This window comes from Ranitomeya imitator, chromosome 3 (genome assembly GCF_032444005.1).
Source record: "Ranitomeya imitator isolate aRanImi1 chromosome 3, aRanImi1.pri, whole genome shotgun sequence".
Lineage (NCBI taxonomy): Eukaryota > Metazoa > Chordata > Amphibia > Anura > Dendrobatidae > Ranitomeya > Ranitomeya imitator.
Genome location: NC_091284.1, coordinates 103,746,339 through 103,764,176, shown reverse-complemented (window position 1 = coordinate 103,764,176; position 17,838 = coordinate 103,746,339). Strand labels below are relative to the sequence as shown.

At 44.1% G+C, this 17,838-nt stretch overlaps 1 protein-coding gene across 2 annotated transcripts in view; it reads right to left on the bottom strand.

Annotated features, from left to right (window-relative positions):
- The window catches only part of SLC13A5 (solute carrier family 13 member 5), a 113,591-nt gene that overhangs the window by 69,227 nt on the left and 26,526 nt on the right, over positions 1 to 17,838 (bottom strand). The window contains exon 2 of one of the 2 annotated variants that reach the window (XM_069761254.1): positions 16,858 to 17,249. In XM_069761254.1, the coding sequence (XP_069617355.1) occupies positions 16,858 to 16,962 (105 nt within the window). In that variant the 5' untranslated portion in view covers positions 16,963 to 17,249. Of the gene's footprint in view, positions 1 to 16,857; positions 17,398 to 17,838 lie in introns of those variants that run through there. The other variant, XM_069761253.1, reaches the window with a different exon arrangement.

Genomic DNA, 17,838 nt, shown 5'->3' with positions numbered 1-17,838 from the left:
CTGCAGTACCTGTCCTGTCTGCGGTCATAGCAAAATCACTCCACAACCTGGTCAGAAAACCCCTCTGGCCAACGCCACTTCTGATTTCTGCCCCTCTAACTCCTCTGGTCTGCTGGCCCCTGCAGCTCGTGTGAGAACGATCACGGGCGCTGTGTGCAGGGAATGCCAGAAGCAAACGGTCAACAAGAGTTGATTGTTTGGTTGCTAATATTAGTTCCAAGTTCTCATGTGGCATTATATTTTGCAATTTGCCTTTATAGCGAGGATCAAGGAGGCAGGCCAACCAGTAATCGTCATCATTCATCATTTTAGTTATGCGTGTGTCCCTTTTGAGGATACGTAAGGCATAATCCGCCATGTGGGCCAAAGTTCCAGTTCTCAAATCTGCGGTTGTGCTTGGTTGAGGGGCAGTTTCAGGCAAATCCACGTCACTTGTGTCCCTCAAAAAACCAGAACCCGGCCTTGCCGCGCCACCAATTTCCAGTGGCCCCGGAAAAGCTTCCTCATTAAAAATATAATCATCCCCATCATCCTCCTCGTCCTCCTCCTCCTCTTCGCCCGCTACCTCGTCCTGTACACTGCCCTGGCCAGACAATGGCTGACTGTCATCAAGGCTTTCCTCTTCCTCAGCTGCAGACGCCTGATCCTTTATGTGCGTCAAACTTTGCATCAGCAGACGCATTAGGGGGATGCTCATGCTTATTATGGCGTTGTCTGCACTAACCAGCCGTGTGCATTCCTCAAAACACTGAAGGACTTGACACATGTCTTGAATCTTCGACCACTGCACACCTGACAACTCCATGTCTGCCATCCTACTGCCTGCCCGTGTATGTGTATCCTCCCACAAAAACATAACAGCCCGCCTCTGTTCACACAGTCTCTGAAGCATGTGCAGTGTTGAGTTCCACCTTGTTGCAACGTCTATGATTAGGCGATGCTGGGGAAGGTTCAAAGAACGCTGATAGGTCTGCATACGGCTGGAGTGTACGGGCGAACGGCGGATATGTGAGCAAAGTCCACGCACTTTGAGGAGCAGGTCGGATAACCCCGGATAACTTTTCAGGAAGCACTGCACCACCAGGTTTAAGGTGTGAGCCAGGCAAGGAATGTGTTTCAGTTGGGAAAGGGAGATGGCAGCCATGAAATTCCTTCCGTTATCACTCACTACCTTGCCTGCCTCAAGATCTACAGTGCCCAGCCACGACTGCGTTTCTTTCTGCAAGAACTCGGACAGAACTTCCGCGGTGTGTCTGTTGTCGCCCAAACACTTCATAGCCAATACAGCCTGCTGACGTTTGCCAGTAGCTGCCCCATAATGGGAGACCTGGTGTGCAACAGTGGCAGCTGCGGATGGAGTGGTTGTGCGACTGCGGTCTGTGGACGAGCTCTCGCTTCTGCAGGAGGACGAAGAGGAGGAGGAGGGGGTGCGAACGGCTACAGCCAATTGTTTCCTAGACCGTGGGCTAGGCAGAACTGTCCCAAACTTGCTGTCCCCTGTGGACCCTGCATCCACCACATTTAACCAGTGTGCCGTGATGGACACGTAACGTCCCTGGCCATGCCTACTGGTCCATGCATCTGTTGTCAGGTGCACCTTTGTGCTCACAGATTGCCTGAGTGCATGGACGATGCGCTCTTTAACATGCTGGTGGAGGGCTGGGATGGCTTTTCTGGAAAAAAAGTGTCGACTGGGTAGCTCGTAGCGTGGTACAGCGTAGTCCATCAGGGCTTTGAAAGCTTTGCTTTCAACTAACCGGTAGGGCATCATCTCTAACGAGATTAGTCTAGCTATGTGTGCGTTCAAACCCTGTGTACGCGGATGCGAGGCTAAGTACTTCCTTTTTCTAACCATAGTCTCATGTAGGGTGAGCTGGACTGGAGAGCTGGAGATCGTGGAACTAGCGGGGGTGCCGGTGGACATGGCAGACTGAGAGACGGTGGGAGATGGTATTGTTGCCACCGGTGCCCTAGATGCAGTGTTTCCTACTACGAAACTGGTGATTCCCTGACCCTGACGGCTTTGGCCTGGCAAAGAAACCTGCACAGATACTGCAGGTGGTGCGGAAAATGGTGGCCCTACACTGCCGGAAGGGATGTTGCGTTGCTGACTAGCTTCATTGGCCGAGGGTGCTACAACCTTAAGGGACGTTTGGTAGTTAGTCCAGGCTTGCAAATGCATGGTGGTTAAATGTCTATGCATGCAACTTGTATTGAGACTTTTCAGATTCTGTCCTCTGCTTAAGGTAGTTGAACATTTTTGACAGATGACTTTGCGCTGATCAATTGGATGTTGTTTAAAAAAATGCCAGACTGCACTCTTTCTAGCATCGGATACCTTTTCAGGCATTGCAGACTGAGCTTTAACCGGATGGCCACGCTGTCCTCCAACAGGTTTTAGCTTTGCCACGCGTTTTGGGCAAGATACGGGCCCGGCAGATGGAACCTGTTGCGATGTTGATGCCTGCTGCGGCCCCTCCTCCTCCGCTTCAGAACTGCTGCCGCCTGCACCCTGTTCCCCCAATGGCTGCCAATCGGGGTCAAGAACTGGGTCATCTATTACCTCTTCTTGTAGCTCGTGTGCAACTTTGTCTGTGTCACCGTGTCGGTCGGTGGTATAGCGTTCGTGATGGGGCAACATAGTCTCATCAGGGTCTGATTCTTGATCAGCACCCTGCGAGGGCAATGTTGTGGTCTGAGTCAAAGGACCAGCATAGTAGTCTGGCTGTGGCTGTGCATCAGTGCACTCCATGTCAGATTCAACTTGTAATGGGCATGGACTGTTAACTGCTTCACTTTCTAAGCCAGGGACGGTATGTGTAAAGAGCTCCATGGAGTAACCCATTGTGTCGCCTGCTGCATTCTTCTCTGTTGTTGTTTTTGCTGAAGAGGACAAGGAAGCGACTTGTCCCTGACCGTGAACATCCACTAACGACGCGCTACTTTGACATTTACCAGTTTCACGAGAGGAGGCAAAAGAGCTAGAGGCTGAGTCAGCAAGATAAGTCAAAACTTGCTCTTGCTGCTCCGGCTTTAAAAGCGGTTTTCCTACTCCCAGAAAAGGGAGCGTTCGAGGCCTTGTGTAGCCAGACGACGAACCTGGCTCCACAGCTCCAGACTTAGGTGCAATATTTTATTTCCCACGACCAGCTGATGCTCCACCACTACCACTACCCTCATTACCAGCTGACAATGAACGCCCCCGGCCACGACCTCTTCCACCATACTTCCTCATTGTTTTAAAAACGTAAACAAACTAACGGTATTTGTTGCTGTCACACAAATTACACGGTGAGCTATAACTTCAGTATGATTTAGCTACCCCTTTACAGGTGAGTGAGACCACAACGAAAATCAGGCACAATGTTACACACTCTGTTGTTGGTGGCAACAAATGAGAGAGATGCCACACACGCAGGACTGTCACTGAAGCACAAATGTAAATATTAATCTCCCACTGATTTGATTTTTTTTTTTTTTCAGGGAGACTTTAGGAAAAAAAAAAAATAGAATAAAATGATTTTTTCAGGAAGAATTTAGAAACCAAAGAAAATAAAATGATTTTTTCAGGGAGAATTTAGAAAACAAATAAAACAAAAAAAGGCTTTCTATGGCCCACTGAGTGAGAGATGACGCACACAGGAGTCAGGAGTGGCACACAAGCCCAGAGGCCAATATTTATCTCCCACTGATTGATGTAGTGATTTTTTCAGGTAGATTTTGGAACCCAAATCAAGCTAAAAAAATAATAGGCTTTCTATGGCCCACAATTGGAGAGAGAGAAAGAGATGGCACACCCAGGAGTCAAGACTGGCACACAAGCAGAAAGGGCAATATTAATCTCCCACTGATTTGTTTTTTTTTTTTTTTTTTTCAGGGAGACTTTAGGAAAAAAAAAAATAGAATAAAATGATTTTTTCAGGAAGAATTTAGAAACCAAATAAAATAAAATGATTTTTTCAGGGAGAATTTAGAAAACAAATAAAACAAAAAAAGGCTTTCTATGGCCCACTGAGTGAGAGATGACGCACACAGGAATCAGGAGTGGCACACAAGCCCAGAGGCCAATATTTATCTCCCACTGATTGATGTAGTGATTTTTTCAGGTAGATTTTGGAACCCAAATCAAGCTAAAAAAATAATAGGCTTTCTATGGCCCACAATTGGAGAGAGAGAGAGAGATGGCACACCCAGGAGTCAAGACTGGCACACAAGCAGAAAGGACAATATTAATCTCCCACTGATTTGTTTTTTTTTTTTTTTCTTTCAGGGAGACTTTAGGAAAAAAAAAAATAGAATAAAATGATTTTTTCAGGAAGAATTTAGAAACCAAAGAAAATAAAATGATTTTTTCAGGGAGAATTTAGAAAACAAATAAAACAAAAAAAGGCTTTCTATGGCCCAATGAGTGAGAGATGACGCACACAGGAGTCAGGAGTGGCACACAAGCCCAGAGGCCAATATTTATCTCCCACTGATTGATGTAGTGATTTTTTCAGGTAGATTTTGGAACCCAAATCAAGCTAAAAAAATAATAGGCTTTCTATGGCCCACAATTGGAGAGAGAGAGAGAGATAGCACACCCAGGAGTCAAGACTGGCACACAAGCAGAAAGGGCAATATTAATCTCCCACTGATTTGTTTTTTTTTTGTTTTTTCAGGGAGACTTTAGGAAAAAAAAAATAGAATAAAATGATTTTTTCAGGAAGAATTTAGAAACCAAATAAAATAAAATGATTTTTTCAGGGAGAATTTAGAAAACAAATAAAACAAAAAAAGGCTTTCTATGGCCCACTGAGTGAGAGATGACGCACACAGGAGTCAGGAGTGGCACACAAGCCCAGAGGCCAATATTTATCTCCCACTTTTTTTTTTTTGTTCCAGGGAAAATTTATAAACCCAATAAAAAAAATAATAAATAGGCTTTCTATGGCCCACTATCTGAGAGACAGAGAGAGATGGCACGCTTAGGACTGGCACACAAGCCCAAAGGCCAATATTAATCTCCCTTTTTTTTTAAGGGAGAATTTATAAAACCAAAAAAAAATAAATAAATAGGCTTTCTATGGCCCACTATTTGTGAGAGAGATGGCACGCTCAGGACTGGCACACAAGCCCAGAGGCCAATATTAATCTCCCACTTTTTTTTTTTTTTCCAGGGAAAATTTATAAACCCAATAAAAAAAAAAAAAATAAATAGGCTTTCTATGGCCCACTGAGAGATGGCACACACAGGAGTCAAGAGTGGCACACAAGCCCTGAGGCCAATATTTTTCTCCCACTGATTGATGTAGTGATTTTTTCAGGTAGATTTTATAACCCAAATCAAGCAAAAAAAAAAAATAGGCTTTCTATGGCCCACTGAGTGAGAGATGACACAGACAGGGATGGCATTCTAGCAGAAATGTCAATCTTAATCTCCCACAAAAAAAAAAAAAAACAGGGAGTGTCCTTCAATTACTATCTCCCTGCAGTAATCTCAGCCAGGTATGGCAGGCAGCCATAAGGAGTGGACTGATGCACAAATTAAATAAAAAGTGTGTACAAACCAAAAAGATAGCTGTGCAGAAAGGAAGGAACAAGAGGATTTGTGCTTTGAAAAAAGCAGTTGGTTTGCACAGCGGCGTACACACAGCAATGCAGCTATCAGGGAGCCTTCTAGGGCAGCCCAATGAGCTACAGCGCTGAGGGGGAAAAAAAAAAATGTAGCTTCCACTGTCCCTGCACACCGAAGGTGGTGTTGGGCAGTGGAAATCGCTACAGCACAAGCGGTTTGGTGGTTAATGGACCCTGCCTAACGCTATCCCTGCTTCTGACGAAGCGGCAGCAACCTCTCCCTAAGCTCAGATCAGCAGCAGTAACATGGCGGTCGGCGGGAATGCCCCTTTATAGCCCCTGTGACGCCGCAGACAGCAAGCCAATCACTGCAATGCCCTTCTCTAAGATGGTGGGGACCAGGACCTATGTCATCACGCTGCCCACACTCTGCGTTTACCTTCATTGGCTGAGAAATGGCGCTTTTCGCGTCATTGAAACGCGACTTTGGCGCGAAAGTCGCGTACCGCATGGCCGACCCCGCACAGGGGTCGGATCGGGTTTCATGAAACCCGACTTTGCCAAAAGTCGGCGACTTTTGAAAATGAACGACCCGTTTCGCTCAACCCTACACAGGAGTCATTCACGTTAGTCACTGGACTGTTAATATCAGACGGGATTCCTGGAAGCAATATTCCTCCTATATCTGTGACGCTGAGTCCATGTTGCCTAACAAACCCCAATCTGATCTACACCAAATTCTCATATGCAACATACTGTATTGGAGACGACTGTTTTAAACAAGCTCATTCTTATCCTACTTGGCAAAAAAGGTACTACTTGATAATCTATGTAAAATGGTGGGCACACACATTATTTATTTTTCTTTGCTTATATAGCGCCATTAATTCCACAGCGCTTTACAGACATCAACATCACTGTCCCCATTGTGGCTCACAATCTAAACTCCCCATCAGTATATCCATGAAGTGTGCGAGGAAACCCCCAGCTAACACATTGAAGCTCCATACAGATGTTGTCCTTGGTGGGATATAGACCCAGAAGCCCAGTGATGGAATGAGACAATGGTCGCCATTGAGACATACTGCAATCATTATAATAATCTTTATTTTTATATAGCGCTAACATATTCCGCAGCGCTTTACAGTTTTTGCACACATTATCATCACTGTCCCTGATGGGGCTCACAATCTAGAATCCCTATCAGTATGTCTTTGGAATTGAACAAGACAAGAAAACAGAACTGCAAACACCTGTGTGATTCTGGCCTAACCGGTTACAACGGTCAATGTTTGTGTGGCGCTGGCACACTCTCTATGGTCTCATTGTTTTCTGTCTGTTGTGATTATTATTATTTGATTGACTTTTTAAAATACCGTAACTCTACCTGGAACTCAGATAGTAACTGTTATACTGAATTATTTTTCCTCTTTGCACCAATTTATTAATTATTTATATGTTTAGTGAAAAACATGGCAAAATATTGTAGTTATTATTTTGGAACTGCTTTTGTAGAGTTTTTTTTACTAAAAAGTAACTTTAATATATAGCAAGACCATGTATTACTATGGCACCAAGAAATGTATGACATGGTCATAGAATGTATTGGTAGGGCCGACATCTGGAGACTACAACTCTTACTGGTGTATGGGGCCTGGTGAGCAGAAGCAAAGAGGGAGGCCTCTTCTGTGGTGGTGCCTTACGTGATGATGTCATGGCGCCATCACGTACGGGTGCTGGAAAACGGAAGTGGAGCTGCAGGGGATTGTATGAGAAGTATTAAAAACTTTTTTTTAATATAATGAATATAATGAATTAAATGGGTGTGGAGAGGGTGGAGCAAATGATGATGAACTGAGACTGGGGTGTGGGGAACAGCAAATGATTATGAACTAAGGCTGGGGGATGGGGTACAGAAAATGATGATGACTTGAGACTTGGGGATGGGGTACAGCAAATGATTCTGATTTAAGACTGGGGATGCAGAAGAGCAAATGATTATGAATTCACACTGTGGGGTGGGGAAGAGCAAATGATGATGACTTGAGGTGGGGTTGTGGAGGAGAGTAAATTATGATAAATTGAGGGTGGGGTAGAGCATATGATAAATTGAGGTGGGTCAAGTTACTGAGCAGGACGGCACTATGTCGCTTGTTCATCTGACACAGTGTAGAAGTTGGGGAAACATTGGGAAATGTGCTCGGGAAACGGTGCTCTAATAGCTGTTTTTTTACAGAGACGAGTACTGGCTGGAAGAAGTGATAACGATCTGCGCTGGATGAAGAAAAGTGAAGATGTAGAATTTCAACTAGAGAGGTCACTGGTGAGTCAGTGTGTTACCTGTACACTTACACTATACACCATATACAGGGCTCCTGTGTATAATGTCACTGATGGGTCCTGTACACTAAAACTATATACAGAGCTCCTGTGTATAATGTCACCGTTGATCACTGTATTGCCTGTACACTGACACTATATACAGAGTTCCTGTGTATAATGTCACTGGTAATCACTGTATTACCTGTAAAATGCCACTGTATACAGAGCTCTTGTGTAAAATGTCACTGGTGATCACTGTATTACCTGTACACTGACACGTGACAGAGTCACTGGTGATGTGAAGTGTCACTGTGCAGTGATTTAAAATCAGAGTAGCTTTTTCCAGCACACTTTGTGTTGGGAGGATTAAATTAAAGTTATGTTATAGGCTGGTTTCAGTGGACATCAATAGAGCGGGTGGGAGGATGTCAATGTTTCTCCACCTGCAGAGTCCTTACAGGACCTGTGTGATGTCAAAATCATGTATTCATTCACGTGGTTTTGGAGTCACATGGTCTGGTCTTAAATAGCTGAACTCCAGTAGTAGTCAGGGCTGTTGAGGGCTTGGAGAGGAAGACTTTTGGAGAGTGTTTGTCCACATCATGCTTGCAGAAGGACATTGCTAACACTGAGTGGGCTGATCTCTACTAGTGCAAAGACTTCACAAAGTGCTACCATTTTGTTTTGCTGTTTTGCCCAGAGGGCCATGCTTATGTTTGTGCTTAAACCTTGGTTTATGCTGTACTAGTAAACCAAGGGAATCCTTAAAGGCGCAGTGTTCCTGTGACTACTTCTGCATGCAACCAAGTGAATCGATCTACCATACACTATATACAGAGCTCCTGTGTATAATGTCAACACACCAGTGATCACGGTATTACCAGTACACTGACACTATACACTGTATACTAGGTAAAGAGCTCCTGTGTATATAGTAAATGCACTTACAGTAGATTCGAGTGGTGGAGGAGGAGCTGGGGTGGAGCCCGAGCAGAGTCACAATGGGGCCCCAAAATTTTGCCAGTATGGGGCCCTGACATTCCTGGTGGCAGCCCTGGTTATCGATAAAGAAAAATGTAGTTTAAGGAGATTTTCCCCTATTTTATAACTTAATGTGTATGGGCCCAGGGTAAGGAAAAAAGTACTCACTTCCCGCTCCAATGTCATTCCTCCACATTGGCCAGGAAACTGTTGAGGGACACAACAGCCATGATAGAATAGCAGCACCAGTCATGGAGGTGTCAAAAGCGGTCAGATTGCTACGCTAGTTGGAGTCATTCAATTGATGGATTTGTTGTCTGGTGATAAGTGGGCTCTAACTCTTGAAATTATGGTTATATTAAGTGTGTATTATCTCTTCAAATAAATACTAAGTGTGCGCTATCCCTTTAAAAATTAAGAGACTATAAGAAAAATGAGGGGCAATCACCACTGGAGGATTATTTTATGTTTTTTTTTTAATTCCAAGGTAATATGGGAATATAGAGTGAAGACACACTGACTGGGCTAGGAACACTTAGAAGTTAAATAACAGCAAATATTCTATTGATGTATATACAAAGTAAACACAGAAATCGGAATGGCATGGGTTGTGGTCTTCATCCCTTTTCAAGCTTATAGATTCTAGTTTGCATTGATGGCTTTGTGTGTGTTCATTAACAGTATAAAAATTTCATAGTAATGACAGTGTGTTGTGTGATATGATCTCTGTGCAACTCTGTGCACCAGGTTGTGAGTTTTCATGGAAAACAGGAGAAGTCCCAGAAGATTGGAGGTGATCAAATGTTGTCCCTATTTTTAAAAAAAGAAAGAAGACGAAGCCAGAAAATTGCAGACCAGTGAGCCTTACTTCTATACCAAAAAAGATATTTGAACAAATTATTAAAAAGCATGTATGTAAGTACATGGATAATACCATAATTAACCAGTGCCAGCATGGGTTTGTAGTATGCCAGACTAATCTACTTTCTTTCTATGATGGTGTAGAAGTGGTGGGGGCTGATGGATTGCTCCCTGATACTCCAAGAGTTAAATGCATTTTATGTTAATGCATCTGATAAAAGTATGATACTCACTGCAGTTAGCTAGCTGAGACAAGGTTAACTGTAGTGACAAGCCCTGTTTGGGATGGAGAACTGAGAGTTGGTAGCAGATCCAGGGAGTGACAGGGCAGTCAGTGTGTGGACAGCAGTGAGTGAAGTAACAGGTCTGGGGCTGCTAGGGACAGCGTCATCCTAATACTTGGGGCAGTGGATTGCCAAAAATACCCTTCCGTGTAATTCTGTCTAAATGGCCTGGGGTAACTTTGAGATGGATGTCAGAGACCTGGGTCACATTCAGCTTGTGAAGCTACAGTGAAAGATGGAATCAGACAACATGGGGCGGAAGGTATTGCAATCCGGATATACTGCTAGTGATGGAGAAGATTCCCTAGGACTAGGAAAACCAGTGAAAGAAATGAGCCTCCTATACCAAAAACCAGGGCTGAATACTGTACATACTGCTATCCACCAAGTAAATGTTTGGTTGTTTTTATGATCCTCGCATCTCCAGGATTATTTGCTGCCCCAGTTCAAGAAGAGGGATTCCCGGACATAGAAGAAGCAGAGGCCTGCAGCCACAAAGTAAGTGTGATGCCACTCACACATAGAAGAACACCTTGACTGGCACATGAGATGTCTGTAGGATGCCAAAGCGAGTGGGGACTGAAGCTAGCCCACGACTATCTCGCTTGGACATCTTACAATGGAATTACTGACTGGGTGGATCAGGGAAAAGCGATAGATATGGTATACTGTATCATGACTGCAGTAAAGCATTTGATAAAGTATCTCTTACTATCCTTACTGAAAAAATGACCAACTATGAGATTGACAAGGCTACAGTTCCGTGGATTTATAACTGTCTCAGTGATTGTACTCAAGAAATGGTAATAAATGGTTGCAAATCCATTTAGAAAAGTGTTTCAAGTGGGGCACCACAAGGCTCTGTCCTGTTCAACTTTTTGTTATAAATGATCTAGATAAGGGAACTGAAGGGAACCTAGTCAAATTTTTAGACAATGCAAAGCTAGGAGGGATAGCTAACACTAGAGAACACAGAAAATGCTTTGAAGATCTAGATAAGCTTGAACAATGGGCAGTGACTAGTAGAATTGTATTCAAAAGGGAGAAATGCAAGATTCTACATCTAGGCAAGAAAAACTAAAATTACATCTGTAGAATGGGAGGAAGAGAACTAAGCAACAGCACTTATGAAAGACTTGGGTATACTAATAGATCACAGACTGCACATGAGTCAAGAGTGTGATGCAGCAGCAAAAAAAGGCAAACACAGTTCTAGGCTGTAGTAAGAGAAGCATCGAGTCTAGATCATGTGAAGTAAATTCACCCCTCTACTGCTCCTTGGTCAAGCCTCGTCCGGAATACTGCGTCCAGTTCTGGGCACTACATTTTAGAAAAGACATTGAAAAGCCAGTTCAAGTTCACAGAATAGATACGAGGATGGTGAGCAGACTGCAAAGTATGTCCTACACGGAACGGTTAAAGGACCTGGGAATGTTTAGCTTGCAAAAAAGAAGGCTAAGAGGAGACTTAATAGCTGTATACAAATATCTGAAGGGATGTCACAGTGCAGAGGGATCAACATAATTTTCATTTGCACATGGAAACATGAGAAGCAATGGAATGAAACTGAAGGGGAGAAAATATAGATTACATTATAGAAAAAACTTTTGGACAGTGAGGGTGATCAATGAGTGGAACACACTGCCACAACAGAAGTGAGTTCTTCTTCAAAGGAAGTCTTCAACCAGAGGCTGGACAGGCATATGTCTGAGATGGATTAGTGATTCCCGCATTGAGAAGGGGGTTGAATATGATGACCCTGGAGGTCCTTTCCAACTCTAACATTCTATGATTCTATGCTTGCCACCTTATGGTGCTCTGTGCAACACCATTTGCCAAATATTCCCCCAGAAGTAATGTCTCTAGGGGTGGGTAGTTTTGAACCATGGTGACTGATCAAACATGACAGAATATTGTATATCAAATTACAAAAGAGAACTCCTTGGTATGTCAAATTTGATGACATGTGGAATTACAGTAGAACTCCATAGATGCCTATTGTTCAGCATCCCTTAGGTCTGTTTTTTAATCGCATTTTCCACACTTAAACCCAAGCCTGTGTGACCATTGTTATAATTTAATGAGACTATTGTATGTGAAGCCCTTTGAGGCTTTTGACCAAATCTGTTATCAGATTTCACAATACAATTATACATTTATAATTAGACACATACATTACTAAGTAGATTTCTTTGACCTAATAAGAATGGTGCATTTACTTTGAAAATCCATGCCAGAATGGCGGCATAACCTTTTATGATAGGCTGACTCAGTGTCACTCCTCCCTGCTGCTGCTGAGATCTCACTCTGCTCAGTACAAGCTACAGCTGTCAACAGTGGAATATTTGGCCCCAGTGGAAAATTTGGACCAGGGTCCCCAATATGCATTTTTTCCACCTGTGTAATGATGTCCCCCCATCCTGGTTCCTTCCTATAATAATATACCCTATCCTGAGCCCCTTTCAGGAATAATGTCCCCCATCCTGGGCAACTTCCAAAAATAATGTCCTCATCCTGACCACTTCCAGTAATAATGCCCTCTGTCTTGGAGCTTTCAAAAATAATGCTGTAACAATGTCCCCAGTCCTGGATTCCTTCCTGATATAATGTTCCCAATCATGTAATAATGTCCCCTGTTCTGGGCCCTATGGTATGATAATGTCCTCCATCCTCAGTAACTTCCAGTAGTAATGTCCCATCATGGCCACTTCCAGTAAAAATGTCCCATATCCTGAGCGCTATCCCCTAACAATGTTCCCTTCCTGGTATGATGTCCCCCATCTTGGGCCCTTCCTGGTATAGTACCCCCCATCCTGGGCCCCTTCCTGGTATCATGCCTCTCATCCTGGACCCCTTCCTGGTATAATGTTTCCAATCCTGGTCCCCTTCCTCGTATAATGCCTCCGATCCTGGGCACCTTCCTCGTACAATGCCTCCCATTCTGGGCCCCTTCCTCGTATAATGCCTCTCATCCTAGACCCCTTCCTGGTATAATGTCTCCCATCCTGGACCCCTTCCTGGTATAATGCCTCTCATCCTGGGCCCCTTTCTGGTATAATGCTTCTCATCCTTAGCCCCTTCCTGGTATAATGCCTCTAATCCTGGGCCCCTTCCTGGTATAATGTCTCTCATGCTGGGCCCCTTCCTGCCTTCCTGGTATGGTGCCTCCCATCCTGGTCCCCTTCCTGGTATAAGAATTCTCATCCTGGGCCCCTTCCTGGTATAATGTCTCCCATCCTGGGCCCCTTCCTGGTATAATGCCTCCCATCCTGGGCCCCTTCCTGGTATAATGCTTCCCATCCTGGGCCCCTTCCTGGTATAATGCTTCCCATCCTGGGCCCCTTCCTGGTATAATGCCTCCCATCCTGGGCCTTTTCCTGGTATAATGCCTCCCATCCTGGGCCCCTTCCTGGTATAATGCCTCCCATCCTGGGCCCCTTCCTGGTATAATGCCTCCCATCCTGGGCCTTTTCCTGGTATAATGCCTCCTATCCTGGGCCCTTTCCTGGTATAATGCCTTTCATCCTGTGCCCCTTCCTGGTATAATGCCTTCCATCCTAGACCCCTTCCTGGTATAATGTCTCCCATCCTGGGCCCCTTCCTGGTGTAATGCCTCTCATCCTGGGCCCCTTCCTGGTGTAATGCCTCTCATCCTGGGCCCCTTCCTGGTATAATGCCTCACATCCTGGGCCCCTTCCTGGTATAATGCCTCCCATCCTGGGCCCCTTCCTGGTATAATGCCTCCCATCCTGGGCCCCTTCCTGGTTTAATGCCTCTCATCCTGGGCCCCTTCCTGGTTTAATGTCTCCCATCCTGGGCCCCTTCCTGGTATAATGCCTCCCATCCTGGGCCCCTTCCTGGTTTAATGTCTCCCATCCTGGGCCCCTTCCTGGTTTAATGCCTCCCATCCTGGGCCCCTTCCTGGTTTAATGCCTCCCATCCTGGGCCCCTTCCTGGTTTAATGCCTCTCATCCTGGGCCCCTTCCTGGTTTAATGTCTCCCATCCTGGGCCCCTTCCTGGTTTAATGCCTCCCATCCTGGGCCCCTTCCTGGTATAATGCCTCCCATCCTGGGCCCCTTCCTGGTATAATGCCTCCCATCCTGGGCCCCTTCCTGGTATAATGCCTCCCATCCTGGGCACCTTTCTGTTCTTCTCCAGCACATTTTAAAAATAAACAAATGTTATTCTTACCTTAACCTGCGCCCACGACATGTGGCATTCTCCTCTATATCTGGTGCAAAGGCCAACAGGGGACTTTGGTGTGTTGGCAAGGGCAGCGCATGATGTCACTGCCATGCGATGCCCATCACAGGCCAACATATGCTGCCGGCCTCTGATAGGCTGGCATGTATTGCAGTGCAGGGAGCCAGTGTGTCTCTGTGCTGCAATTCATTTCACCTGAATGTGCATCCTAGGATGCACATCCAGGTGAAATTGATGTAGACGGGCTTCCCTTGGATGGGCCCAGTCGCACCCTCTGTGACCGCTATCGTTATGTGACTGGCTGTCAGTCAGGCTGAGAGGGTGGGAGTGGTGACTGAATACACTTGGACTCATGAGCTGTTTCATTCTATAGCTGGACTCATTAAATGCTTATCCTAGTAACAAAATTATACAGCCCTTCTGAAATAGATGTTCAAAATAAATACACCAGCCTCATCAGAACTAAATTGATCTATTTATTAATGTATGCAGTTTGCATTGTGATATCTGGTGACAAATTCTCTTTAAGGGTTTTTCCCATAAGCACATATTCGACGTGCTATAGGGGACTGACTACGTGAGTCTGACAGCTAAGAGGACCTCACTGATTTTGAGAGCTGAGGAGTTGCGCTTGCTTACTGCTTCCATATCTGCGCTACACATCGGGCACCTGATTCTGGCAATTGATTGTCATTGGCTGTACCTCCAACCACCAGGGTGTCCATGATACTGGCACGATTGTCCCCGGAGGGAAACATATTTTCTCATCTCCACGTAACAGGTGTTTGTGCACATCTGTTTCTTTGCACCAACAACAAGGGATAAAGATAGAAGGCTAAAAGGAATGTAAAGACGTGTTGTAGATGCCATTGTTCTCTCAAGACCTTCCTGATTTACCGCATGAAAAAATAAACCCCTCATAGGCCATGCTCACATGTTGCGTTTTTGCAGCGTTTTTTTAATGCAAATTTTCAGCATTTTTTTTGCACAATGCAGCATGTCACTTCTTTCAGCGTTTTTTTTTTCCGCGTGCAGGTATCAGGTTTGGCTGCGTTTTTTGGTGCCTAATCCTGATGAAGTTGACTCCGATTTTTTTTTTTATGCACTAAACTCTATCAGCGTGCACAAGAAAGAAATGTTCCCTGACAAAAAGGCAGTTAAAAAACGCACCAAAAACGCAGCAAAACCTAAGGAAAAAACATGCAACAAAAACTAAGCAAAACCTGTTTTTTGTAAGCACCTTAAACATGGCATAAAAAAAGTGCAGCAAAAACATAACGTGCGAACATAGCCGTATGGTGGTATTCGGTATGTAGGTACATAACTGACTAAAAGGTATGTGAGACCACTAGGAGGGACAGTTACTTACTAATCACATAGGTGCTGGACAGGTGACATTTACTGGGAGATGATAGGACAGAACAGAGCATCTGCCTCCCTCCTCTCTAAATATACACGTTTAGTATGCAGGGCGTTTATAAAATCATAAATAATAATAGTAATAATAATATACTAAGAATTTTCCATACAAGTCGATGCAAACATTTAATAATAGAGATTCAGCAGTCATCAGAGTAAAGTGGGGGCCACTATAGAATAGGGGGGACATTTATCACTGTAACATTTTTGTGCCAATATATCAATGTTTTACGCCACATCTTACAATAGTTTTTAGTGTCTGCACCTTTTTGCCTTAAGTACAACAAATTTAGGAATAAATTTATTTATACAAATTGGAAAAAAAAAGTCACTTACAGTTTACAGGTCAGAGCGGCATTAAAAAGGTGCGGATGAAATATAGCACTATTAATACTTATAATGCGGGATTTGACATATTTTGCTAACATCGCGAACTGTACCAATTCACTTGCATAAAAATAAAATATATCAATTTGCACCAGATTTTTCGTCTTTTCACATGCGACATTTATCACACTGCTCGCAGGCTCTTATCTAACATTGGGGACTGTTCTAACCATGTGTTTGTGCTGGCGAGATTCTCCCCCAAATCATGAATTAGCCACATTTCATAAATATGGATAAATCATGAATTAGCCACATTTCATAAATATTCATAAATATGGAATGTTGGAGTTGAAATGCGTAAACTAAAGATTAGGTGCAAATTTTTTATTTCGATCATCGTGGAGCCAGTGTTTCTTGGCTCCAGTCCTCGGGTACCCCAACAGGTCATCAATCAGTGTCCCCTCTAAGGTGTGCACTCTGACAAGGAAAGAGTTAAAACAATATTCTCATGGTGAGTATCCGGCCCAATAACAGCTGTCTGTCTGGAGGACTTGAAGTTTTCAACTCGATTATTTCCAAAGAGCACAACTTTAGGGGAACATCAGTCAAGATTTGAGGATATCCCACAGAAAGAACACCTGTGACCGCTTTTGAGACGCTGACAAAAAATGACGCAATAGTAAGGAGATCCTGAAAACACGGACTGATAGGGAAACCCGAGGATCTTTTGCACTTTCGGGAAGCCATTTTGCTATTTTTCTAATTTTTATCAATGGTTTTTTGGACTTCAGATATTCAACAGGTCAAGAATAAAAGTTTCTTGTCATTAAGAATCCGTTATGTTACAACACGATCTTCTAGATCCAAACTAAACTAATATAGGTTGTCATAATAATTGCTCACCTTTGTGCGGATGACCAGTGGTAGCGGTAACAACAGCAGGGGTGTTGCAAACAGAATTAGAAACCGCTTGCAGTTCAGAAGATGCTTCACACATGGTGCCATCATAGAGATAGAAAGGATTGATGAACCCAAAGTTCCTCTTGACCCAGAGGTGGATAGAGATAGAAAGGATTGATGAACCCAAAGTTCCTCTTGACCCAGAGGTGTCTCGTCCTGGAGCGCAGAAGATGTGACAACCTCAGGATTCCTCACATTGATATAGTGCGGAGGTAGATAGTGGGAGGTAATCAAGGTGTGTTTTGAGAGATCTTCTGTCAGGCTGCATTTCCAAGGCAAGTTCACAGTCCAACCTCACTATACAAAGTGCTGGGTGGAGCGAGCAGCCTGTATCACTGCAAAAGATAGAGGAGATGGTCAGGACACATGAGCTCCAATGGCCGGGTACATACAGAATGTAGATGTATGACCTGTGCTTAGGTCAGCATTCTGCTTGATGCCATAAGGCATTTGTTGGGACGTTCGAGACAGCCCCGAGCCTGCACAGATAATACTGTATAACGATGCTGCTCTCTGCGGAAACTGTGTGGAAGTTCTACTGGGAGCACGCCAAGTCTGTGTCAATATGGCAAATCTACTCTTCTGTTTTCTACTGCCATCTGCTGAGCAATATTGAAATTTAACCAAGGGGTTAAATGAGGACATGACACATTTACAGGCGATGCACATTGATTACATTGGCCTACTAAAGGGAACCTTTCACCATGAAAATGCACTACGATACAGAGCAAGGGGTGACGAGTACATTTTGTGAGAACATATTCAGTATAACCTGTGTTTTCCTTAAAGAGTAACCATTATTTACATTTTTATTACATAAATCAATAGCACACATGAAAGGAAATTTCTTTGTAATACATTTTATCAGAGAAGTCTGCTTCTTTCATCTCTTGGATTGATGTTTCACTCTCAGACCTGTATTTA